Source organism: Chiloscyllium plagiosum, unplaced genomic scaffold (assembly GCF_037043375.1).
Source record: "Chiloscyllium plagiosum isolate Xiang-an unplaced genomic scaffold, Cpla_swu_hap1 HiC_scaffold_19, whole genome shotgun sequence".
Classification (NCBI taxonomy): domain Eukaryota; kingdom Metazoa; phylum Chordata; class Chondrichthyes; order Orectolobiformes; family Hemiscylliidae; genus Chiloscyllium; species Chiloscyllium plagiosum.
In genome coordinates, this window is record NW_028270157.1 from 27,959,600 (window position 1) to 27,985,467 (window position 25,868).

General features: G+C 39.6%; 1 protein-coding gene across 1 annotated transcript in view; it reads right to left on the reverse strand.

Annotated features, from left to right (window-relative positions):
• Positions 1 to 1,083: 1,083 nt before the first annotated feature.
• The window catches only part of wif1 (wnt inhibitory factor 1), a 42,515-nt gene continuing 17,730 nt past the window's right edge, over positions 1,084 to 25,868 (reverse strand). The window contains exons 4-11 of the mRNA XM_087996901.1: positions 23,693 to 23,801; positions 20,860 to 21,000; positions 19,687 to 19,782; positions 17,972 to 18,067; positions 14,228 to 14,323; positions 7,516 to 7,611; positions 2,726 to 2,821; positions 1,084 to 2,216 (exon numbers count right to left, since the gene is read on the reverse strand). Of these exons, the coding sequence (XP_087853027.1) occupies positions 2,095 to 2,216; positions 2,726 to 2,821; positions 7,516 to 7,611; positions 14,228 to 14,323; positions 17,972 to 18,067; positions 19,687 to 19,782; positions 20,860 to 21,000; positions 23,693 to 23,801 (852 nt within the window). The 3' untranslated portion in view covers positions 1,084 to 2,094. The remainder of the gene's footprint in view (positions 2,217 to 2,725; positions 2,822 to 7,515; positions 7,612 to 14,227; positions 14,324 to 17,971; positions 18,068 to 19,686; positions 19,783 to 20,859; positions 21,001 to 23,692; positions 23,802 to 25,868) is intronic.

The window sequence follows — 25,868 nt, forward strand, 5'->3', positions numbered from 1 at the left end:
AAACAGTAGTAATCATTTTTGTCCAAACATGGTATTGAACACAATTTAAAATGTCACATACTAATAATTTACTGAATTGTGCCTGAGATTGCCTTCATTTAAGTTATTTGACAACCAAACACACATTGCATTGTTCTCCAATCCCACAACTCAGTTTCCCCAAAATGTCATGACTGTGCTTGTCCCAGCATTCAAACTCCAAAGGTAAAGCTGTCATAGTCTTACCAGACGAAAGGGCTGCTAGCTCATCAGAGATAGGCAACTGGTGGTGGTTTAACCAGAGAGTCACCATGCCTTAAGCGAGGGGAGAGGTTGAGGAGAATCCTTCATGGTCACCTCAGCAAGTGCAGGAATGAACCTATGCGGTTGGCATCACTCTATCACAAAGCAGCCATCCAGCCAAGTGAGCTAATCACACCTCTGAATGAAGTGGGAAAGGACATACTTAGTTACAATCTTACCTTTTTCAATGTGTATCTGTGGCCTTCCCAAACAGACATGTAATCCAAATATTTGGCAGTAAAATGATCATCAGTCTTAAACAGTTACATTGTGAAAAATTGTACAATACTCATTTCTACTAATTTTCATTCAGGTTTTTCTTCATATGCTTAAATATTAAACAATCTCTTCATATACAAAAGTAAACCAAAGAATTGTGAATGCTGGAAATCAGAATGATTGGATATACCCTTTCATTTTCAGGAAGTTAAATTTAAAAATAAAAATATATTTAAATAGTTTGCAAGAGAGAACCAGTTATATTCAAATACTGAAAACCAGTTATTATTTGCTGTCAGCATTTTTATAAATAAAATTAAGATTAGGAAATCCTGCAACATGAAGGTTATTGCAACATGCCTATTTGACCTTCTAAAGATGGCTAGGCATTGGTTAGGACAAATGACTATTGTTTGGAAGTAGTTTAGTATTAATTGGCAACATATTAGATTTGAGAGATGATAGCTGAATATTCCTACCTGTTGAACATAGATGTAACAGCATACAATTATAAGGAATGGAAACCAATTTGCAGCTAATAAACATTGTCATATTGCACCCAGACTTAAACACAAATTCTGAAAGATATGAAGCCTTTATTTTGTCCATATTTATACAGATGCATACAGCAGTTTCTAAATTTGCCTTGTAAATGAAACATATTGAAAAAATATGACTTCTAGCTTTTAGATAAAATACGCATAAAATGAAACATGAAGATAATATTTAGCTTAATGTAGATTGCTAATATCAGTACTCTGAAAATGAGAAAATTACACATGTAGGTTCTCCAACTCATGTAAGAACCCAATTTGTAAATTTGCTTTGGAGCTAGTCAGATGAAAACATCTAGTGCATTGTCATATAACTGCCTTGTTTAAGAGTTTTGGTGATATATTAGAGTCCACCTTCACTTGCAAAGAATCCCAGAGAAACATATTTGCAGATTTTTACCAGAAAGCAAAAAGCCTAGACTGTAGATTACATTACTTGTAGTGAAACCTATCATGCTACAGAAGAGAGTAGAAAAACAGGTTTGTTTTCTTTTGAAAGGCTTGCAGAACTGGTTAATATTACTCTAGAATTGACTTTAAGTGGCCTTTGATCTCTAGGCAATATCAATGTTGATGTAAATTTAAAATATTTTGAATATTTAATTTGTTCAATATGTATTGTGCACTAATATGTATATACATACTTAAAATATATATACTGGCACCCCTTCTTAGTTAGTGCACCAGCTACCTTGGCTTCAGTAAATAGTAGATGCTGTGTATAAATAATACTTGTTTGATATTTATTGCCACATCAAATGTTGCTATTGTCTAAAAGTTCATTAATTTAAATTCATAAGTGTAAATATTAAAATATTTCAGCAAAAATGTACAGTGATTCTGTTAAAATGCAGAAAATTAAAAGAATGTTTCCATAGCTAGAAAGCTTTTGCTCTGATGTTAAGCGTAGTTTTGAGGATAGTATGGCAAACAGAGGAGTGGTTTTTCCATTACAGACATTTTTTTTAAACTTAGTACTCAGTGGGGTTAGTGGAGTCGTAAACTGTACATACAGTAAAAAGGTTTCAGATGTTTTCCTTTACCAAATGTAATTAGTTTCGGCTGGTATGTGACTCTCAACATTCTCCTTAGGTAAAGGCGTATGCTGTCTGTGCTTGAAGCCTGCTGACCTCAGGGCATTCATTAGGCTGGCTCCATATCCTTAAAAAAAAATTAGAGTGAGCTAAAAACAACCAATTGATACATCTCTAGCATCTGCACTATTCGTGTGATTTTGAACAGTTACAATGCAGACCTGGTGGAAGAATAGACTTGGAGTAAGACAGCAAGAGTATAACGGTAAGAATATGTCAACAAAACTACACTCGACTGATAGGATTTCAAGGATATGTTCTGCATTCAATTTACAGTCTCAATTAGCTACAGCAACTATCTGTGATTTCCATTTAATGATTACTTGATGTTCTACAGAAGTTTGGATTTCAAGAGAAACCAAATCCGGCATTAAAGCATTAAGTTTATTCGAGAGGTGATTTATTGGTTTGATAAATCTCTATTAAGTAGGACAAAGAACCATAGTAATTAGTTGTAATGTATCAGATTACCTGCAATTTAATACATTCTAAGATCAAATACGTTTTCAAGATTGTTTGGCAAAAGAGGCTGTGAAATAGGTCAGGGTTTCTACATGCTCTTTCGTTCCCACTTACTCTTGTTACAGTGTCTTCCATGCCAGCCTTCCCTGCATTCACATTTGTTGGGCTCGATACAAGATCCATGTGGTCCACAGTCAGGTTCACAAACAGCTGCAAAAAACCAAAGTGTGAAAGTTTAGTTCTTCTCAACTGGGTTTAAGTTTTCTCACCTACAATAAACATAATGGGCTTTCAAAAGTTGTAGTCAATATGGATGTAAATGTTTGATTACCAAAATGGGAATAGTAATTGCCCAACTAAAAAATATACATCGGTATTCACCTAACTCTTTCTGCCAAGTTTACCTTTTAGGCTGTTGTTAAAACGTCAATGTTGTGACCTCACTTCTTTAACCGGCACACCTTAATTTTTTGAAGGGTTCAGTGATTGTTGTTCTGAAAAGTCATTTGGGCACTCAATTGTTTTTTTGAAGTAGTAACAAAGAGGATTGATGAGGGCAGAGCGGTAGATGTGATCTATATGGACTTCAGTAAGGCGTTCAACGAGGTTACCCATGGGAGACTGGTGAGCAAGGTTAGATCTCATAGAATACAGGGAGAACTAGCCATTTCGATACAGAACTCGCTCAAAGGTAGAAGACAGAGGGTCGTGGTGGAGCATTGTTTTTCAGACTGGAGGCCTGTGACCAGTGGAGTGCCACAAGGATCAGTGCTGGGTTCTCTACTTTTCATCATTTATATAAATGATTTGGATGTGAGCATAAGTTAGTACGTTTGCAGATGACACCAAAATTGGAGGTGCAGTGGACAGCGAAGAAGGTTACCTCAGATTACAATGGAATCTTAATCAGATAGACCAATGGGCTGAGGAGTGGCAGATGGAATTTAATTTAGATAAATGTGAGGTGATGCATTTTGGGAAAGCAAATCTTAGCAGGACTTATTCACTTAATGGTAAGGTCCTGGGGAGTGTGGCTGAACATTAGTTCAGCCTGGGGAGTGTGGCTGAACGTTGGAGTCAGGTTCATAGCTCCTTGAAAGTGGAATCGCAAGTACATAGGATAGTGAAGAACGTGTTTGGTATGCTTTCCTTTATTGGTCAGACTATTGAATACAGGAGTTGGGAGCTCATGTTGTGGCTACAGGACATTAGTTAGGCTATTGTTGGAATATTGCTGCAAATGTGTTGCTGGAAAAATGCAGCAGGTCAGGCAGCATCCAAGGAGCAGGAGAATCGAAGTTTCGGGCATGAGCCCTTCTTCAGGAATGAGGAAAGTGTGCCAAGCAGGCTAAGATAAAAGGTAGGGAGGAGGGACTTGGGGGAGGGGCGTTGGAAATGCGATAGGTGGAAGGAGGTTGAGGTGAGGGCGATAGGCCAGAGTGGGGGTGTGGGCAGAGAGGTCAGGAAGAAGATTGCAGGTTAGGAAGGTGATGCTAAGTTCGAGGGTTGGGACTGAGATAAGGTGGGGGGAGGGGAAATGAGGAAACTGGAGAAATCTGATTAGATTAGATTAGATTACTTACAGTGTGGAAACAGGCCCTTCGGCCCAACAAGTCCACAACGCCCCGCCGAAGCGCAACTCACCCATACCCCTACATTGACCCCTTGCCTAACACTACGGGCAATTTAGCATGGCCAATTCACCTGACCTGCACATCTTTGGACTGTGGGAGGAAACCGGAGCACCCGGAGGAAACCCACGCAGACACAGGGAGAACGTGCAAACTCTACACAGTCGGTCACCTGAGGCGAGAATTGAACCCGGGTCTCTGGCGCTGTGAGGCAGCAGTGCTAACCACTGTGCCACCGTGCCACCCACCATGCCGTGAGTTCACCCCTTGTGGTTGGAGGGTTCCTAGGCGGAGGATGAGGTGCTCTTCCTCCCGCCGTCATGTTGCTATGGTCTGACAATGGAGGAGTCCAAGGACCTGCATGTCCTTGGTGGAGTGGGAGGGGGAGTTGAAGTGTTGAGCTACGGGGTGGTTGGGTTGGTTGGTCCGGGTGTCCCAGCGGTGTTCTCTGAAACGTTCCGCAAGTAGGTGGCCTGTCTCCCCAATATACAGGAGGCCACATCGGGTGCAGCGGATGCAGTAAATGGTGTGTGTGGAGGTGCAGGTGAATTTGTGGCGGATATGGAAGGATCCCTTGGGGCCTTGGAGGGATGTAAGGGGGGAGGTGTGGGCGCAAGTTTTGCATTTCCTGCGGTTGCAGGGAAGGTGCCGGGAGTGGAGGTTGGGTTGGTGGGGGGTGTGGACCTGATGAGGGAGTCACGGAGGGAGTGGTCTTTTCAGAACGCTGATAGGGGAGGGGAGGGAAATATATCCCTGGTGGTGGGATCCATTTGGAGGTGGCGGAAATGACGACGGATGTAACGATGTATATGGAGGTTGGTGGGGTGGAAGGTGAAGACCAGTGGGGTTCTGTCCTGGTGGCGATTGGAGGGGCGGGACTCAAGGGCGGGGGAGCGGGAAGTGGAGGAGATGCGTTGGAGAGCATCGTCGATCACATCTGGAGGAAAATTGAGGCCATCTGGGTTGTTCGGTATTGGAACTGGTCCTCCTGGGAGCAGATGCGGCGGAGACGAAGGAATTGGGAATATGGGATGGCGTATTTACGGGGCAGGGTGGGAGGAGGTGTAGTCTAAGTAGCTGTGGGAGTCGGTCGGTTTATAGTAAATGTCCGTGTTGATTCGGTCGCCCGAGATGGAAATGGAAAGGTCTAGGAAGGGGAGGGAGGAGTCTGAGACGGTCCAGGTAAATTTGAGGTCGGGGTGGAAAGTGTTGGTAAAGTGGATGAACTGTTCAACCTCCTCGTGGGAGCACGAGGCTACGCCGATACAGTCATCGATGTAGCGGAGGAAAAGGTGGGGGGTGGTGCCAGTGTAGCTGCAGAAGATGGACTGTTCCACATATCCTATGAAGACGCAGGCATAGCTGAGGCCCATGCGGGTGCCCATGGCTACTCCTTAGGTTTGGAGGAAGTGGGAGGATTGGAAAGAGAAGTTGTTCAGAGTGAGGATCAGTTCAGTCAGTCGAAGGAGGGTGTCAGTGGAAGGGTACTGGTCGGTACGGCGGGAAAGGAAGAAGCGGAGGGCTTTGGAGTCCTTCGTGATGGGGGATGGAGGTGTACAGGGACTGGAAGATGGTGAAGATAAGGCATTGGGGACCAGGGAAGCGAAAATCATGGAGGAGGTGGAGGGCGTGGGTGGTGTCCCGAATGTAGGTGGGGAGTTCTTGGACTAAGCGGGACAGGACCGTGTCGAGGTATGCAGAGATGAGTTCGGTGGGGCAGGAGCAGGCTGAGACAATGGGTCGGCCGGGGCAGTCAGGTTTGTGGATTTTGGGCAGGAGGTAGAAACGGGCGGTGCGGGGTTGTGGGACTATGAGGTTGGAGGCAGTGGATGGGAGATCCCCTGAGGTGATGAGATTATGGATGGTCTGGGAGATGATAGTTTGGTGGTGGGAGGTGGGGGTCAAGGTCAAGGGGGCAGTAGGAGGAGGTGTCTGCGATTGCGGCAGAGACGAAGGAATTAGGAATATGCGGCGGAGTTGGAATATTGCATGCAATTCTGGTCTCCTTCCTATCGGAAAGATGTTGTGAAACTTGAAAGGGTTCAGAAAAGATTTACAAGGATGTTGCCAGGGTTGGAGGATTTGAGCTATCGGGAGAGTTTGAATAGTCTCGGGCTGTTTCCCTGGAGCATCAGAGGCTGAGGGGTGATCTCATAGAGAATTATAAACTCATGAGGGGCATGGGTAGGATAAATAGAAAAAGTCTCTTCCCTGGGGTGGGGGAAGGGGTGGGGGTGGTCCAGAACTAAAGGCATAGGTTTAGGGTGAGAGGGGTAAGTTTAAAAAGGGACCCAAGGGGCAACTCGTTCGTGCAGAGGGTGGTACGTGTACGGAATGAGCTGCCAGAGGAAGTGATGGAGGCTAGTACAATTTCAATATTTAAAATTTGGATGGGTATATGAATAGGAAGGGTTTAGAGGGATATGACCCAGGTACTGGCAGGTGGAATTGGATTGGGATGGGATATCTGGTTGGCATAGACTGTTTCCATGCTGTACATCTCTATGATTCTAAATAGTTTTTAACTTTTTTTCCCATTATACTTCTTTCCTCCATTTTACCCTTTTGATGAAATGTATTCCTAGATCTGGTATATTTCTATCAATGCCCAACACATTACTCAGACGGTCAAGATGCAAGTATCAGCTTTGGCACTGAGATGAAAATTTAAAGATCTTGTCATTTTGTATAATGCAGCGTTGCCCATTTATTCACATAACTATCAAAAGGAGCTAAAGGGATCAAAACTGATCGTTCATATAAATGATGAACTAGCAAAAGCAATCCAGCAGCTCATTTCACAGCCTGCCCAATTTCCTTGTCCATTAACTTCAATTTCACTGATTAACTATAGCCCATTGTGTACTTTCAATGAAGGCCAATTTCACTCACAAGTTCTTGAAATACATGAGTTTACAAATAAATTCCATTTGAATCTCATGTCAGTTCACCTTTGAAGTCAAAAGGAACCCTGATTTCAATCTCCAAAGTCATGTAATTTTCTGACACAAAGCATTCCAGAAATAGAATTAATTTATAACATGACAATTACAGGAGAATCCAAAGATAAAATAACCACCCAAGGATATTTAAGTTTAGGTTTTATTTACAAAATCCTACATTCTTGAAGGAGGACCATGTGTGTTTGGTTTTAGTTTCCTTACAGAATGTTTGTTTTCAATTAATAAGATAAAGAAAGCAAACCCACAGGCTAGATTCTTATGAAGAACTTGAAAATAGACAGACACATTTTTAAAGTTGCAAGATACTTACGCTTCGAGCATAAATCACCTTGGTAGCCCTTAATGCATTTGCATTTGTTTCTCCCTGTGCATTTCCCTCCATTTCTGCATGGCTGTCGACATTTATCTGAGAGATAGACAGAGTAAATTTCAGCTCTAAAAGATTTATATTTCTCATGATCCAACATATTTCAGTTGCTCCAAGAATAAATATTACAAGGAGGTAGAATTAAGCGCAGCTAAATGCAAAATTGTTGAATAAATGGGCTGCAATATAGGGAACACTCAAATTAGATATTTATTTGACCCAAGCGATTCAAAGACTAAGACGTTAACACGAGTGAATTATAAGCTGGTCTTTGAGAGTTATATCATATCTTCTGTTTATAGTGCATCTGTCTTGGTCAGTTTATGCTGTTCCTGTGTGACATCGTAAAGGTTAACTTGCTATGTGTTAGTGATAACTGCACATTTAATGTGACAAAATGATTAAGGGACTTCAGTAGAAGGCAGTGAGTGAACACCAAAGAAGAGGGGGAGTTTGGGAGAGGGGTTTGCTGGGATGGTTGTAAATTATATTGATAGGGAGAGAAAGATAAGAGAGTGTGGGTTGCTGCTGAGAGAAAAAAGTTTGCGTCGATGTGAATGCCCAAGTTGGAGACAAGAAAGCTGCAAGCTCCCAGCAGGAGCTGGTCAGTGCAGTGCTGGAAAGATGATGTTGAGAATCTGGAGGCACGCAGTGAACATTAGGAAGAGATCAGCCAAGAAGCAGAGCTTAATTAAAATGGACAGACTGACCAGGAATCAGTTGTGTGCAGTTCTGGAATCCACATTACAGGAGGACTGTGATTGCATTGGAGAGAGTGCAGATGTGATTAACCATCTACAGTTGTCTGGGCTGCAGAGTTTGTTATGAAGAGATTGAAAAGACTGGAGCTGTTTTTCTTGAAGCAGAGGACATTAAGTGTGGGACATGATTGAGATGTATAACATTGAGGGGCATACACAGAAGGAAACGTTCTCCTTGGTGGAGGGATCAAAGACTGGGGACATAAATTTAAGATGACAGCGAGAAGTTTAGAGGGGATGTGAAGAAACCATTTCTTCAGGCATAGGGTGGTGGGAATCTGGAACATATTGCCTGTCAGGGTGATAGATGCAGAAACCCTCATATCATTTAAGTGATATTTAGATGTGCACATGATGCCAACACATACAAGACAATGGACCAAATGCTGGAAAATGGGATTAGGACAGTTAATGATGATTTCTGACAGGGACAGATGAGCCAAAGAGCATTCGTCTGTGCTGTGGACCTCTGATTCTATGACTCTTAAAGACAGTCATACAAAAGGAGGAAGAGAAGCTTAGGGTCAGAGTGGCAGACCAAAGTGGGTACACAAATAAACATATGGTGCAAATCTCTTTGTTATGAGTAATTATGAACATATATGTTTTAAGATTTCTTGGTATGCTCAAGATAATTTGGTGTTTTGAGATAGAAGCTTTTGAGATATTTGATTATTTCAAATCTAGCACTTCAAATGAAATATCACATTCATAGCTGGAACTTAAATGACAATTTGTGACATTAGGAACAAAGTAGGCAAGCACATTCAGTTATGATTTCTTGCCTTTCTATTTTAATGTTTGTGGTTACTAACTGTACAGAATATCACCAAGTCTTTTTTACCCAGTTATCTGAGAGTTTCAGCATTGAATTCATTTAAACACTTCAGTGTTTATATAGAAATAGTTGATACTTTCTTTAATAATTAATGCAATTCATATCATTATAAGTTTAATCATTAGTTTTCAATTGTCTTCAGTGTAGAAGTAGCACCTCTGAAATAGTTACCGTAGTGATTGTAACAAGGTCAGCCAGGTGGATGTCACAGAATGTGCTCCCTGATTGGGGCTGCTAATCTGGTCCAATCAGGGATCCCTGGCTGACAGATAAAAACAGGAATGTCGGGGGCTTGCTGGGTCTGTATTGTCTACACTTTTGTATGTAACAGTATTGTCTAATGTACAAATGTCATTGTCACACACTTGTCAAATGTGGAACTGGGATTTATGGTTGGCCTCATCTCCCTGTAAAATGGTTGAACGGTAGGGTTTGGGGCCTAGCTTTGCTGCTCCTCTCCCTTGTAAAATTGCTGTCTCTTGTGTATAGCTGTAAATGTTTTTTGTAAACTGTTTTGTAATTTGTTTAATAAAATACAAAAAATAAACAGGAGATTGAGGTCTCCTCAGTTTAGGGGACTGAAAAAAAAACCAGGAGTGTTAGAGGTTCTGTTCACTCTAACAGTGGCTCTGAGGAAGCAGGATCAGTATCAAGGATTCTCCACATGTAAATTAAGGATGATTTGATTACAGGATACTGGCCTCTGTGGAGTTATTTTGCTTATTATTCAGGAAATGGAAAAGGAGGAAAGAAATCAAAACGGAGAGGAGGAAAGAACTAAAAGAAATCAAAATCAGAGAACTGATACCAAGTAAATCATTGGAGCTACAAGTTGACAAGTACCTGGATCCTGAAGGACCTCATTCTGGGATCTTAAAAGAAGCAACTAGTATGAAAGTTGATGCATTGGTTTTAACTTTCAAAACTTCAGTAGATTTGGGAAAGGTTCCTTGGGATTGGAATTTTTCAAAAAAACAAAAAGTAGAGACAGAAAGCCAGAAACTAGAGATTAGTTAGCTTAACATCTGTCACACGGAAAACATTAGAAGGTATTAAAGATATTCAAACAGGACACTTCGAAAAATTTCAAGGTAACCAGTCAGAATCGATGGATTTGAGAAAGCAAGATCATGTTTAACCAATTCATTGGAGTTCTTTGAGGAAGTAATATGTGCTGGGAATGTCAGTAAAGTACAGGTGTAATTGTACTTAGATTTCCAGAAGGAATTTCATAAGGTGCCACGTCAAAGGTGGTTTTGGAAATTAGAGACTCATGGTACAGTGGATAACATATTGGCTTTGACTGGAGTTGACTAGCTAAGAGGAAGCAGACAGTAGGTATAAATTGATCTTTTCCCTGGTTGACAAGATATAACAAATGATGTGGCATGGGGATCTGTGCTGGGGCCATGATGCTTTACAATTATATATAAATGCTTTGGATGAAGGTACAGTTGCTAAATTTATTGATACCAAGATGTAAGTTGTGATGCAGTCACAGGAGAAAGTGAGGTCTGCAGATGCTGGAGATCAAAGTTGAAACTTTATTGCTGGAACAGCACAGCAGGTCAGGCAGCATCCAGGGAACAGGAGATTCGACGTTTCGGGCACAGGCCCTTCTTCAGGAAGTCACAAGCAGTCACAAGCAAGCAACAAATGGATATAGATAGGCTAAGTGAATGGGCACAAATACAGCAAAGGGAGTACAATTTGGAAAATGTGCAATTATCCATTTTGACAGGAAGAATTAAAAGGAAGTATGTTTTTAAATGAAGAAAGATTGCAGAGCGCTGAAATGCAGAGGGATCTGGATGACCTAGAGTATTAAACACAAAAAGCTAGTACGTCGATTTGGCAAGTAATTAAGAAAGCTAATAAAATGTTTTTGTTGATTCCAGGGGGAATAGAATACAAATGTAGAAAGGTTATGCTGGGAGGGTGTTTGTGAGCCCACATCTTGAGTACGAGATACAGTAGTGGTCCTCTTACTCAAGGAAGGATATAAAAGGTGTTGGAAGTAGTTTGGAGAAGGTTTATTAGACTAATCTCTGGAATGGGCAGGTTGTCTTATTGGGATAGGTTGGACAGGCTAGGATTTTAGCTGCTGGAGGTCCAAGTGCAAGACGCTACTTACCATATATACTCAGGTATAGGTCAAATTTGTAAGACTATCTTTTAAAGGCTCAATTTAGAGGGTCAATTAATACACGGACACAAGTTTTGAGGGGCTGAAATTCACACTGGAGTTCGAAATACTATATTATTAGCAAAAGTTGAATTGATCACACAACTAATCCCAGGTTTAAAAAAACACAATGAATTACGTTAAAGGTAATTACTGGATAAAAGCAAGAGACTGACACAAAAATTGAACATGTCAAGGATTCATTGAAATCCTGCAAAATCACACTGTTCGACATCATCGAACAGTGGTATAATTGCGCACTTAAAATGAAATATTTACTAAATTCTGATAGTGTAAGCGTCTTGAACTTTCCTACCAAATTTTTCCATTTCCCTCCCATTTACTCTCGTCTGTAATGAACCTCAACAATATTAACACATTTGTCAAAGAATTAAAGATATACCAGTGTGCAGCCAATATATCTCACTTTTATTCAGATATCATGGCACAATTAAAATGATTAACTTTTTAACGATATTATATTTTGGATGTATAGTGAACAAAGTGCAATACTGATAGACTTAATGCATGAATGAATCAAAACGTGCAATAAGTAGAGTTATGAATAAATGAATAGAGATGCAGTATAGTAAACAAAGTGATGAGTAGTGTTAGCGGTATGAATGAATGAATGCAATTTCATTTAACTAGCTTAATTGGAACATGCAGTTTCATTTGTAAGAGGTTTATAATGTGATATAGTAGGATTGACTTATACACAAGTTTGCAAAATACAAGGTGTTTTGGCCAAAATAAGGGGTTAACTTATACATGAGATTGACTTATACACAAGTATATCGGGTAATTAAAATGTGGAGAAAGATCAGTAGGCTTGACAGGGTAGATGGTGGGAGACTCTGGAACTAGGTGTCACTGTTTCAAAATATAGGGTCACTTATTTGAGAGAGAGGAGGCCATTTTTGTCCCCCTTAGTAGGTCAGGCATCTTTGAAACTCTTCCAGAAAAGGTGACAGAAGTACAGACTTTGAATATTTTTAAAACAGAGATGGATACATTCTTGTTAAGCAAGGGGTGGGAGGTTATCTGGGGTAGCTAGGAATATGGAGGTTACAAACAGATCAGCCACAAACGTTTTAAAAATGGAAGGATAGACTTGAGGGCCAAATGGTCTACTCCTGCTCCAAACATGTTCATTTGCATGTATAATTACAGGTTTACAAGATTGATATTTTAGGTCTGTCTCTTTAAATTTAAAGTAAAATGAACAGGATCATGTGACCTGTGCTGTAATCTGCCTGACAGCAGACCCAGGTTGTTTGATTGGGAAATTCAGATTGTTTAAGGTGCAAAGTGTTAACGCTTGGAGACAATGGCCGCATCCTACATGCTACAATAGATAGACTACTGGTTTTCCAAGGACTAGTGAAGTGTTGAGAATCTCAGATTGTACACAGTTGCACTTTAAACTGTCTATTTAGTTCCAAGAGGATAATTGGGCTCTTACGGAGATTAATCAGCAATTCTATCTGGATTTAGCGCCGATGTAATTTACATTGTTACTAAAATGGCTAAGAGGGGAAGAATTTCTAAGGTGTTATTGAAAACTATCAGAGAGTTCAGGTGAGAGACAGCAACTAAAGTCCTAAGTCTTTAACGTAATGTGTTGAATGAGGGTGGAAGCTTGTAATTCGATTGAAAAGACCAAAGCTGTGGAAGGTTAAAAGGCGGTCGGAAAATTTGTCATGATTTCATGAGAGGGAGAAGTTGCCAGGAAAACTTTCAGTAAGAAAGACAGTTCCAAAGTTGAAAGCTTGGGAAAGTAAAAGTCCAGAAATAAACTCAAGAGATGAAAATAATTTTGGACTAACTCCAGAAGAAACGGGGCTGATGCTGGAATTGCATAAAATTGGCGTATTAAGTGCACTGGCTAGGTGCCACATTTTGGGAAGAACGCGCTTGCAATACAGAGTGCAGAAGAAGTTTACCAAGATGCTGCATGGGTTGGAAGGCCTGGGCTAAGATAGATTAACTTAGGCTAGATTGGTAGGGGTTGTTTTCTTTGGAACAGCGAAGGTCGTGATGGGACCTGATAGAGGTGTATAACACAAGCCTCGTATATAGTGGATAGGAAGGCACATTTTCCATTGATAGATGGGCCTATAACCAAGCAACATCATCTTTAAGGTATGAAGTGGAAGGCTAAGAAGAAGTTTTTCACTCGGAGGCTAGAACTCAGTCTAAAAAAGGTGATTGAGTCAGAAATTCGTGTTAACATTTAATCAGTATTTAGATATTCACTTGTGTTACTATAGCATTCAGGGCTATAGGTTAAAAGTTGGAAAACAGGATTAATGTCGTCAGATCCTTGATGACTGGCACAGACATAATGGCCTGTAAATGTTTGAGTCTATAAAATGAATATTTCTTAAAGAGACTGCTGAAATGTATGCCAACAAAGTGTGTATTGGCTAAAAATAAGAAGGGGATATTCCATAATGTGGCCAAGTCAAAGATGCTTATAAAGACAGTCATTAGTTGATGCTGCTTGTAGTTTCAATAAATAACTGAAAATATGAAATATTGTTATGTCATTCTTTGGCTTTTAATTTGACATTCTAATTTCTAGTCATTAATTTCTACAAAGTCATAACATATTTAATTAGATTTTTAAAATTTGTTTAGTCACATCAACAATAAATGGCCAGCATGCAAAGTCTTTGACATATTTAATCATCTGTCAGCTAACTCAGTTCATTAGCAAACGTTTTGCAAACAACCGCATCAAGTTTAAAGATTTACATAATTTGTTCATTATTACAAATAAATCATTTTTATTGAACACTAACTTCTGGTAAATACAAACAATTAAATAGAAACTGGTACATGAAAACGTAAAAGGCTAATACTCACTTATTTCACACTGATCCCCTTCATAACCTGGTGGACAAATGCATTTGGCAGGATGGAAGCAGGTTCCACCATTGTAACAGGTATTGGTGCAGTTTGCTGAAATAAATCATTTTCAAAATAAGATGCTCAGTCTAATTCTCAACAATAATTGCAACACAAAGTACTGCCCATAGAATGACTTGAATTAATGTCCTTTAAATATTCAACCCACAGCTGGCATGTTTAATACACTCATTTTCTGGCATCCAGATAAGTTCATACAAAATAGCTGGAATAGGCCACTCAGCCAGATGATCATAGCTGATCTAATTGTGGCTTAACTCTGCTTTCCTGTCTGCTCCTTAATGTCAGAAAGCTGTCTTGCTCAATCGTGAATTTATTCAATAACCCAGTTTCCACAGATCTCTATGGAAGAGAATTCCAAAAACCAATGGCCCTGCGGGAACAAAGTCCTCCTCATCACCATCAAGTGATCGATCTCTTACTTTCAGATGTGTAATGTAATCAAGGATAAATACACTAAGTGGTAAAATACATGTTCAACCACCTTTATACTGACCTTCCTCTTCTCAGTTAAAAGATGTTGACAAAATAATTTAACACCAAGCATTTTAATCAGAGAATTATAGTTAAGTCTGTCACACAGAATCAGACTCTTTTGTGTAATTTCTCAGAGCATGGAGACCATATTGCTAACGCACAGCAACTGGTTAGGACTATAAACATGATAGTGATGGAACCTCTACTCTCAGTTTTCACAGCAGCTCACAATGCTGCTTACACAGCTGAGTCTGCTGCCATTAGGCTCAGTGTTAACCAGTGTTTCCTGAAGTGTTAACAGAAATGCTATAGAAACCTGCACTTCCAATAAAATTACTGTCATGGATTGGGAGCATTTTCTATGAAGTCCCTAGTATTTGTATGAAATGTAGTTTCCTGGGCTGTATTCAGTTCAATGATTCAACGTATCATTCTTTCACTTTGAGACGTTGGATTAACTTTGTTCAGGCTAATAGGTGGAAAGTTCTCTCTTTCTACTGGCTATTATATCCTTGAAGTGCATTATATGTTTGTCAATTTCTCTAATTATACATAATCTGGCACCTGATTGCCAGCCTCACTCAAAGCCATTGTTCAAATTAACATATTACATCATGGGACTGCAAACCATTTTCCTGATATTGGATTTATGACACATTGAGAAGATTGAGGGTTTTTTGTTTGCTGGATCTGTAGTACAAAGAACATCCACACTTATCCATCTGTATGGGATAAAGCTACAATCTGAATAATACAATGATGAAACATGAGCAGCATTACATTTTCCTTTTAACAAGTTCCAAAAGGAATGGAGCAACAACTTGGCTTCTCTAGTACACCGATATTTTAATGTTAACTTTCCTTCCTGATTCCAGTCCAGCTACTGACTTTAAATCTCCTCTCTCCATATCTATTCTTCTGGGGCTGTTGCCAAGGCTAAATCAGTAACAGAAGTCTAGCCTGAAATTAAGGAAGGAAACTCATTGTTTATATATAACAGTTCTGCAAGAGCTAAGTGACATCTAACAATAGTCAACGGATAATGAAGGAGATCTCAGAATCATAGAATCCCTAGTATGCAGAGGCCATTCAGGTAGGTAAAAACAATGACTGCCGATGCTGGAAACCAGATTCTGGATTACTGGTGCTGGAAGAGCACAGCAGTTCAGGCAGCATCCAAGGAGCTTCGAAATCAACGTTTCGAGCAAAAGCCCTTGGTCAGGAGTAAAGGCAGTGAGCCTGAAGTGTGGAGATATAAGCTAGAGGAGGGTGGGGGTGGGGAGAAAGTAGCATAGAGTACAATGGGTGAGTGGGGGAGGGGATGAACGCCTCATCTTCCGCCTCGGAACACTTCAACCCCAGGGCATCAATGTGGACTTCAGTTTCCTCATTTCCCCTTCCCCCACCTCACCCTAGTTCCAAACTTCCAGCTCAGCACTGGCCCCATGACTTGTCCGGACTTGTCCTACCTGCCTATCTCCTTTTCCACCTATCCACTCCACCCTCTCCTCCCTGACCTATCACCTTCATCCCCTCCCCCACTCACCCATTGTACTCTATGCTACTTTCTCCCCACCCCCACCCTCCTCTAGCTTATCTCTCCACGCTTCAGGCTCACTGCCTTTATTCCTGATGAAGGGCTTTTGCCCGAAACGTCGATTTCGAAGCTCCTTGGATGCTGCCTGAACTGCTGTGCTCTTCCAGCACCACTAATCCAGAATGCAGAGGCCATTCAGTCCATTGAATCTGCACTGACTCCACAAACAGCATCTCACCTAGAACCCCACTCTATCCCAGTAACCCCAGATTTTCCATGGCTAACCTACTAGCCTGCATGACAGAGCAATTTAGTATGACCAATCCACCTAATCTGCACATTTTTGAACTATGGAAAGAAACTGGAGCATCCAGAGGAAACCCACGGAGACACTGGGAGAAAGTGCAAACCCCACACAGGCAGTCATCCAAGGCTGGAATCGAACCCAGCTCCCCGGCACTGAGGCAGTAGTGCTTCAATATGTAGTGTTCCACCTCAAGCCAGAGGTTTCGGCTTTGGGTCCTCTTTAGAGACTTGATGGCTATGGAAAGTGTGCTCATAACATACAACTGGATTGATTATCAATTTACAAATCCTTTCAATCAATAAATGGTGGGCAGTAGGAGCAAGAATCTGGTCAGCCAGAGACACTGTCGGAGCTTCTGCACAAAAGGTTCCTCAACTTAAAATATTCGATGGGCAGTTTCTTGACATTAGATGTACTCTGTGGCAAATATTCTCCTCACTTTGAAAGAATATCAGAAGACTCGGAAATGACTGCCAGACAACTCAGACCTCTTGGCACCATGGTAGCCCACAAACCCACCAACACAATAAAACAGCAGCTAATGAACTTGAAAGACCCGATACAGACAACAAACAAAACTAATGTCATTTACAGAATACCTTGCAAGAACTGTAACAAACACTACATTGAACAAGCCAACAGAAAACTTGCCACCAGGATACTTGAACATCAACTAGCCACAAAAAGACATAACCCACTCTCACTAGTATCCTTACATACAGATGAGGAATGACACCACTTCAACTGAGACAACACATCCATCCTAGGACAAGCCAAACAGAGACACTAACGAAAATTCCTAGAAGCATGGCATTTCAACCGGAACTCTATCAACAAGCACATTGACTTAGATCCCATTTACCACCCCTGAGAAAAAGAACAGGAAATTACATCACCATGGGAAATGACATCACCAACCCAAGAAAACCTAAACACAAATAGAAAGCAGACCATGACATCAGTGCTTCATCTGAAGGCTCACTAAAGAGGTTACCTAGGATGGTGACGAAACATCTGAAAATGAACTTTCCAGCTTAGCGAGCAAAACTACATCCAGAACTTCAACCTGAGCTACAAATCTTAAAACTCGCTAATATCAGAAGAAGAAGATAACAATGCATTTTCAAACATTAGCAAAACTATAATGAACAAATATCCCTTCTTGTAATTGTTCACCAGATTGTGGGGCATCCAAGTCATCTTAGAGTCACATCTTGTTTAGTTATTGTGTTTTGTGGCAACATAGTCAGAAATGTTCCATTTCTGCACACATCCCTCACCATAATGAAGACAAACATTCAGCAAACATATCTGAATGAAATAAAAGGAAACAGTTTCTCAAATCAGGTTCTTCTTTTACCTTTATCACAGTTTATACCAAAATATCCAGGAGGGCAGATGCACAACCCTGGAGTGATGCAGAGACCTCCATTCAAACATCTGGGGGCGCACAGAGCTAACATGAAACAAAAGGAAAATTTGAAAGATTTTTTTAGAAATGCACTGATTCTCGAGATAGCATGTTTTAGAAATGTTTCATTGACTCATTTATAATCTCAGAATCCAGTCGAAAAGACATTTACACTGTTCTCCCCTTGTTTCGTACTGCATCTCCATTACTGACAATTCAATGAGGCCAGGAAGTAGGCCAGAGTAGCCTAAAGTTTCTGAAAACATAAGGGTACATTTACCTGGAGTGTTACGCCTTTCCAAAGAAAACAAAGCAATTTTGGCTGATTGTACATGTGGAGGTGGAGTGAATGGTAGGCTAGGTCACAATATAATTGCTGGGCTTACTGGCTGATGCATGTTCAGAACCATTCTGGACATCTCATCTTCAGCTGCACATTTTAAAAATAAAATGAGTAGGGACTCATTTACACTCAGGGTTTAAGTCAGAGGTGAAAATAAAAGTCAGAGGCTTGGAATGTCAGGTCCCTTCCATTATTGCAGGATTTCAGAGAGCCTTTTCCACAGGACAAAATTTGGCAGACCTCTGCAGAAAACACATATTCCACATGAATGAGATGATATTCTAAGCTTCTAGCTGGAAACCCCGGGATTGAGGTTGCGGACAAACATGCACAATTCCTCAAAAAGCAGCCATAGAAGTGGAGTGTTCTGTGACTTCGCACCTCCACTATGTCCTCTGAGCAAACAGGCCTTTGGAAAAGCTAAGAAATCATGGGGCTAAGCAGGAACATTGCTGGGGTCAGGTGGGGGCGTTTAAGGGAAGGAGATTTAAAACGACTAGATTAGTTTAGATAACTTTCTTTTAAAAAAACTGTTCTTGCATAGTTTCCTGGTTGGTTCCAGCCAAACCAGCACAAGTGAAATTAAGATGAACAGATTATCTGGGCAATTTTTATAAAATGACGGTGATTAATTAAACATACTATTAGAAACATGTCACATTTTAATTAAAAGGTTATACAGCATTTAACTTTTACAAATTCTATAATTTTTCTAATAATGAATATATTTTTAATAAAAGAGAACACATACGTCAAAGTAAGGTAAACTGTTTGATAAAGTCAACTACAATGATTGTTCTGAACAGATGCATTTGATTAGGCCATTTGTGCCAATGAAATATGCATAATCACAAGACACACTTATTTGATTAAAGTAATGCATTTTTTCATTAATGTACAGGTGAGCCTGAAATATTTACATTTCTAAAATTACACATTAATCTAGCTTACAATGTAACTCAAACAGTTTTAGTTTAAGTTAATTTATTTTTTTCATTCCTAAACTTAATCTTGTTCTGTTTTCATATTTTTTCTCTATGTTTTCTGCACCACATTCCTGCGAAGCGACCAGACAAGTAAAGCTCTATGACTGGCTGCGAGAAAGTGTGTGAGAGACTGAAGGTGATTTGCCTGCCAACTTTCCTTCCTTTCCCTAGGTAACTTAAAGCAACAACTTCAGAAAAAGGCACAGTGTCTTGTTGAACAGAAATCAGTGCATCTGTTACAGAACTGATCAATCTTTGATACATGCATAAAACTTAGTCTGTCTGAACTGAATTTAATAATGCTAATATTAAAACAGAAATCATATAAGTATTACCTTTCTCACAATGAGGTCCATAGAATCCATCAGGACATTCACAGACCTGTCTCTCTGTACAGTAACCTCCATTGCGACAGCCTCCTGGACATTTAGCTTTGCATAAAAGAAAAGTTCCTGAAATCTCCGATAAGCAATGCATACATACTTTTGCCTTATTCACATGATTCACAAAGGATGGTTTACATTAAAATTAGTGTTAAGTAGTTTGCCCTGTATCAAATAATGTAAGCACAGGTTCAACACAGTTGCTTTTTTTTATATTACAGTTAGGTAAAGCACTTTGCTCCCTTTGGTAAATGATTGAATGATTCTTTTTTTGATGTCACTCAAATCTCCAAGAGGTTCAATCTTAAGATTTGCATTTATAGTCTTTTAATGTCAATTTTTCTGATCAGTTTTTTTTTAAGTGTAGGCAAGAGCAAGATGGAATTTAACTCTTATAATCTTGTATCGTAAAGCGTAAAACTGATCATTGAAAGAACAACTTGAAGACCAACATTCTGGCATGGACTCTATCACAGGGCCTTGACCTGCTTTTTGAAAGGAGAACTGTGCTTCACTCATGAGTATCCTGCTCACCTACTCAGAAAAGCAGGTAAACTTCACAGCAGGTAAGCAGTGACATGACAGTAGATAAGTAACTGGGTTTATCTCCTCCGCCCCGCCCCCCCCCATCCCAGCACTCTGTTTTCACCTGATTAGAAAAGTCAAAATCAAAACTGATTTTTCGATGAGAACTCACAAATTGGTTAAAGATTAAAATTTGAATCCTGAAGGATGAATTTATCAAAATTAGACTATAGATGAAACATTGCCAAATAGGCACCAATCTTTGTTTTTGCCGCTGTTTACCTATTACTTACTTCTCTTTGCTACTTAACTCTGTGATCTGCCTGTATTGCTCGCAAGACAAAGCTTTTCACTGTGCCTCGGAACATGTGACAATAAATTCAATTCAACTCAGTCTACCAACAATTTTGGCACATTCAGTTTAAAGTATTGGGCCCTATAGTGAATGTTTATTTTACATTTTATAAATTTTATAAATTCAAATTTCTAGTGAGATCATTTAGAGCATGAATCCAAATCAGACAGGAATTCATTTTATAAATTTTCATGATTCATTTTACTTACATGAATGAAACAAAGCAACAGAATGCTTTGGCTCACCTCTTTGACAAGTTTTGAAGAATATTGCATTATGAGGTGTTTGAAGAACAACATTCCCTTCCACATCCATAATGACCACAGTCACCTCAAAAGCTGCTACCCCATCCTGGCTGCCAAGGCAAGGAAATCCAATCTGTACAACTAAAAATGTCAGAACAGCTTATGTCAAGACTCAAAATTACTAAGTCATCCTTTTTCCTTATCTGCATTTACACGTTTGAAAATTTCCAAATGTTAAAATGAAGGAATACTGAAGGAAAGTAACCCAATTGAGTTTTTAACTATAGGACATGTAACAATGAAATATCCTATCTAGAAATACGTCTACTGCAATGTTTATTCTAAACAGTAATTTTGTTACAGTAATGAAGCTACAGAAAAGAGGCACTTCCTCTCTTCCCCTCTTTGTCCATTCTGCAAATGTGTTCCAGGACGATTCCACAGGAAAGAGTGTGAGGTGTAACTTCAGACTGGTTTGAGGTAGGATTGAGAGAACCCATGAATCTGAGCCAGTCTCCCAGGGAAGCTTGTGATAGAAAATACTATCACATAAGGTAGAAGCCACCTTTTGGATGCAGTCAGAGGGGTTGCCCAGAAAGAATGCATTTTGCAGGGTCAGAGGTTATAGCTAACCAGGGTAATTTGAAATCACAAGACAACAAAGTGAAGACTTGACGAAACAGCAGCGTTCTGGAAGCTTGCGATTACAAATAAATCTGTTGCACCACAACCTGGTGTTGTGTGACTTCTGACATTGTTCACCCCATCCAATATCAGATCTTTCAACAGGTCTCACCCTCATTAACATACATAAGGAGAAAAACATATATTTAGGCATCCATCTATCAAACCTCAAAAATAGTCCACATGTGTTTGAGTAAATGCCTGCGTACAGAATACTCACAGGATATTGCACTACTACATTGTTTTGGCAATTTTCTGTCCCCTTGAACAGAAACAGAGTAAACCACTGAAAGAGGTGGAGGTGAGGCTCTAGCTTGGCAATAATATTAAATGCAACATTAGAAGAGATTAGTTTGGAGAAGGAGCAAGTGACTAGACAACATCAGAAACTGGACAGAGGGGCGATGACAGCAGTGTGCAGAACTGCAGTAAGCCGAGATGCCTTCATCTCTCATGTACTATCGCTAATTATAGTTAGATGGACCCACTTGACTGCTGAGAGGTACTCAGGTTGCTCTAAAGTCATGACCTGCTGTACCACAATCATTTTCTACGTAGATTTCATCAGGAACATTACACCGCGGTCTAACTAAAGATGTTTCAAGCTAATACACAGAAAATCAAAATAATTTCAAGTAATATAAATTATTTTCTCTTATAAATAAGGTAACAAATTTAAACATGAGATTTTTCTTCATCTTTAATAATTTTTTACCACTAGAAACATTGAGTAAATCACCTTATTTAATTATCGAACTAGGGTCAACATTATCAAACATCTACATACTGTATTATACTGGACCTTAAGTTCTGGATGTATTTTAACTTTGAAATGTCTAACTTTCTAAATCAGTGTTTTCTTTCAGACAACGTGGCTTTTGACAGAATTCCAGCTCAGAGGATAAAACACAGGAGTCCTGTAACTTTAGTACACAACTACACTGTTCAGCAAGTTCAGTTCTACAGTCCAAACTGTACAGGATCATGTGAATTTCTTTAACCCAGTAAATAGGATCACTATACTAGTGATTTTAGCAGTAACATAACAGATCAGTAAACTACACTATTGTGATAATAAACAGAATGTTAATCAAAATCTTAAAAGTTTATCATTTAAAATTGATTGGACCTCAGGTAGTTGTGTAAAGTTAGGAAAATTGATAAACACAAAATAATCTTGAACTGTTTAAACCATGCAAACTATACATCTTTGAAGTTCCTTTTTAACATGCTTTTTTCAGTTCACAGAGTATAAAAATGTCGACTAAAAGTCAGAAAGTGATGCCACAGTCAAGTACTTCATGAGATGTTGGAAGAATTCAAGAAGGGAAATACTTAGAGATTCTTCCCCACTTCACAGTGCTGATTAATACAGAAAGTCTATTCCTGTAAATGATTATGGTCTAATAATCAATGGTTCATCAGCTATTGATTAACTGCATGGGTTAATCTTTTAAATAATAAAACATAAGTTATGAAGCAAACATTACATCAACCAGTTGATTTGAGGGTAACTTGCAGCCTAACTGCAAGGAAAAGTTGCAACTCTGTCTACACATAGCACATGGGGTACTTAAAGATAAAATGCACATATAACATCTTGAACAAATCCGTATGGGAGAGTCTAACATTGAGTGCTGGCAGGCAATTGGAACAGTTAGGTGCACAGAGGTATCACAATCAAGCTTTATCCTGTCTTCCTTTGCACAATTCAGCATGGATCATCATACAGTCATACAGAATTGAGAGACTTGTTCTCTCTCTCTCTCTCTCTCTCTTTTGGTGATGCTGGGACTCAGCTGCTGCTCAGGCCAATATCATATGATTCAGTACAGACCAGCATATTTGAGCTTGAACACCTCCAGTCTGGTGTCTCAATGCCTTACCAACAAAGTATTTATCCTCTGACACTGCAGAAGGAGGAAAAGCAGATTTTTAAGCTATTTAAATCTACTTATAATCAATTCTCCTTCATTGCATTGTTAAAATTTTCACAACCTTATGTATTTTAAGAGATGAAAAAACTGCTTTGTTATACTGCTTTTCAAACCTGATACTTTTTAATACAAGCAGGCAGGTTAGAGTTCAAACATGCAGCCACTTAAAAACATTTGAAATACTGAAAGGAAGAAACACACAATTTACTGACCTGTGGCCTTGTGAGAGATTGTTGCCCGTAATGGAATGTTCACTGTTGGATCTCCCATAACATCTTTATCCAATGACCGAAGGGATTGAAATTCATAAAAATATAATGCCTGTAATGATGGTTTATAGAATTAATAGGATTTCCAATGATTCCTTTTTATGTGAACTGCCATAACATATCTTTTTCAAAACTCAGTATGGCAGCTTGTTCCAAACACACAACACCTGCATGAAAAAAAATTGCCCTACAGATCGCCTTTAAATCTTCCCCTTTCACCTTAAGCCTATGCCCTCTAGTTTTGAACTCTCCTACCTTGGGAAAAAGATCTTGGTTATTCACCCTATCCATGCCCCTCAATTTTAGAAATCTCTAAGATCACCTCTCAGCTTTCAACACTCCAGGGAAAAAAGCCCCATCCTATTCAGCGTCTCGCTATAGTTCAAACCCTCCAATCCTGTTAACATGCTTGTAAATATTTTTGAACTCTTTCAAGCTTAAGAACATCCTTCCTATAGCAGTGACCAGACTTGAATGCAGTATTACAAAAGTGGTCAAACCAATGTTCTGTACAGCCGCAACATGGCATCGCAATTCAGTGGTTCAGTGATTAGCACTGCTGCCTCAACTCCAGGGTCCAGGGTTTGATTCCAGCCTTGGGCGACTATCTGCGTGTTCTCTCCGTGTCTGCATCGGTTTCCTCCAGTTGCTCCAATTTCCTCCCACAGTCCAAAAATGTGCAGGTTGGGCGAATTAGCCATGCTAAATTGTCCACAGTGTTCAGGGATATACAGATTAGGTACATGAATTATGGGTAAATGTAGGGGAATGGATCTGAGTGAGATACTCTGAGTGTTAGTGTGGATTTGTTGGGCCAAAGGGCCTGTTTCCACACAGTAAGGATTCTAATTCAGAAATACTTCAACGTAGTACTGGCAGATTGGTTTACAGCTGAAATTGTTTGTAATGCAGAAGTATTACCATGTGTACCTCAAAGTACAAGAGTACAGTGAAAAGTACACAAAGTTGCTATTCACTGGCACCATGTACAAAAAGACGAATTTTTTTCTCAAAACCACCTAGATACAAAAAAAGAAAACAACTATCTAAGATACAAAAACTAGAATTTATTTTTAAAAAAGCAGAAACACAAAAAAAAAAGCCAAAAGGAAAGGGGGAAGCATCCAGATCTAAAAATCTTATCTTCTGAGGTAACCTTATCTCCATAAGGTAAGTGTGCCTCCTTCCCCAAAGCCTCTTGTCTCAATCCCGCCGCAGACCCCTGGAAATCACTCAGTCGGGTATGGAGGAGGCAAAAAAAAAATAGACAAGTTGCCTTCTTATTTGCCATTTCAACTGGAGTTCACAAATGTATAGATTTGAATGACAACATAAAACAGGCACCATATTTCACCTGAAGTTGAATAGCTTACAAACATTCACTATGTTGGTAAAGTTCTAGATGCCACTTGCCAATGATAATGTATTCCTACAAGACCCACCACTTTCAGAAGGAGAGGAAAACTGGTGTAAACAAACTGTGAAGAAAACAAATATTTAAAGAAATCTAAATTTTTGGCTTGGATTCAAACACTAGAAATCCAAATCAGATCTGAACAGGATTATTTTGATTATATGCTTTTCTGCAAATAACACGTTTCAAAATATGACAATTCCCATTTAGATTAGAAAACTTTTAATCAATACAATGAAAATAGAACAGGAAAGATTAAAATAAAACATAAGTTTACGTTTATTTTTAAAAACGATTCACTTACAGATCTGGATCTATCACTCTCTCACTGAAATTGTTCAACAAACTTAAACAAAAGACCCAAACTATTCTCCAAATGGTTGGAGAGAAAATATATGATTTGTAACATCAAAATGTGGGGTGGCACAGTGATTAGCACTGCTACTTCACAGTGCCACGGACCCAGGTGACTGACTGTGGTGTTTGTGCATTCTCCCAGTGACTGAGTGGGTTTCTTCCAGGTGCTTTGGTTTCCTCCTACAGTCCAAAGATGTGTGGGTTAGGTGGATTAACTATAGTAAATGTGGGTTTAAAGCGATAGGGTGAGATGGTCTCCAGAGGGTTGGTGCAACTCGATGGGCTGAATGACCTCTATCTGCACTGCAAGGTTTCTATGATTCTATGAAAATGAGTCATGGATTGTAG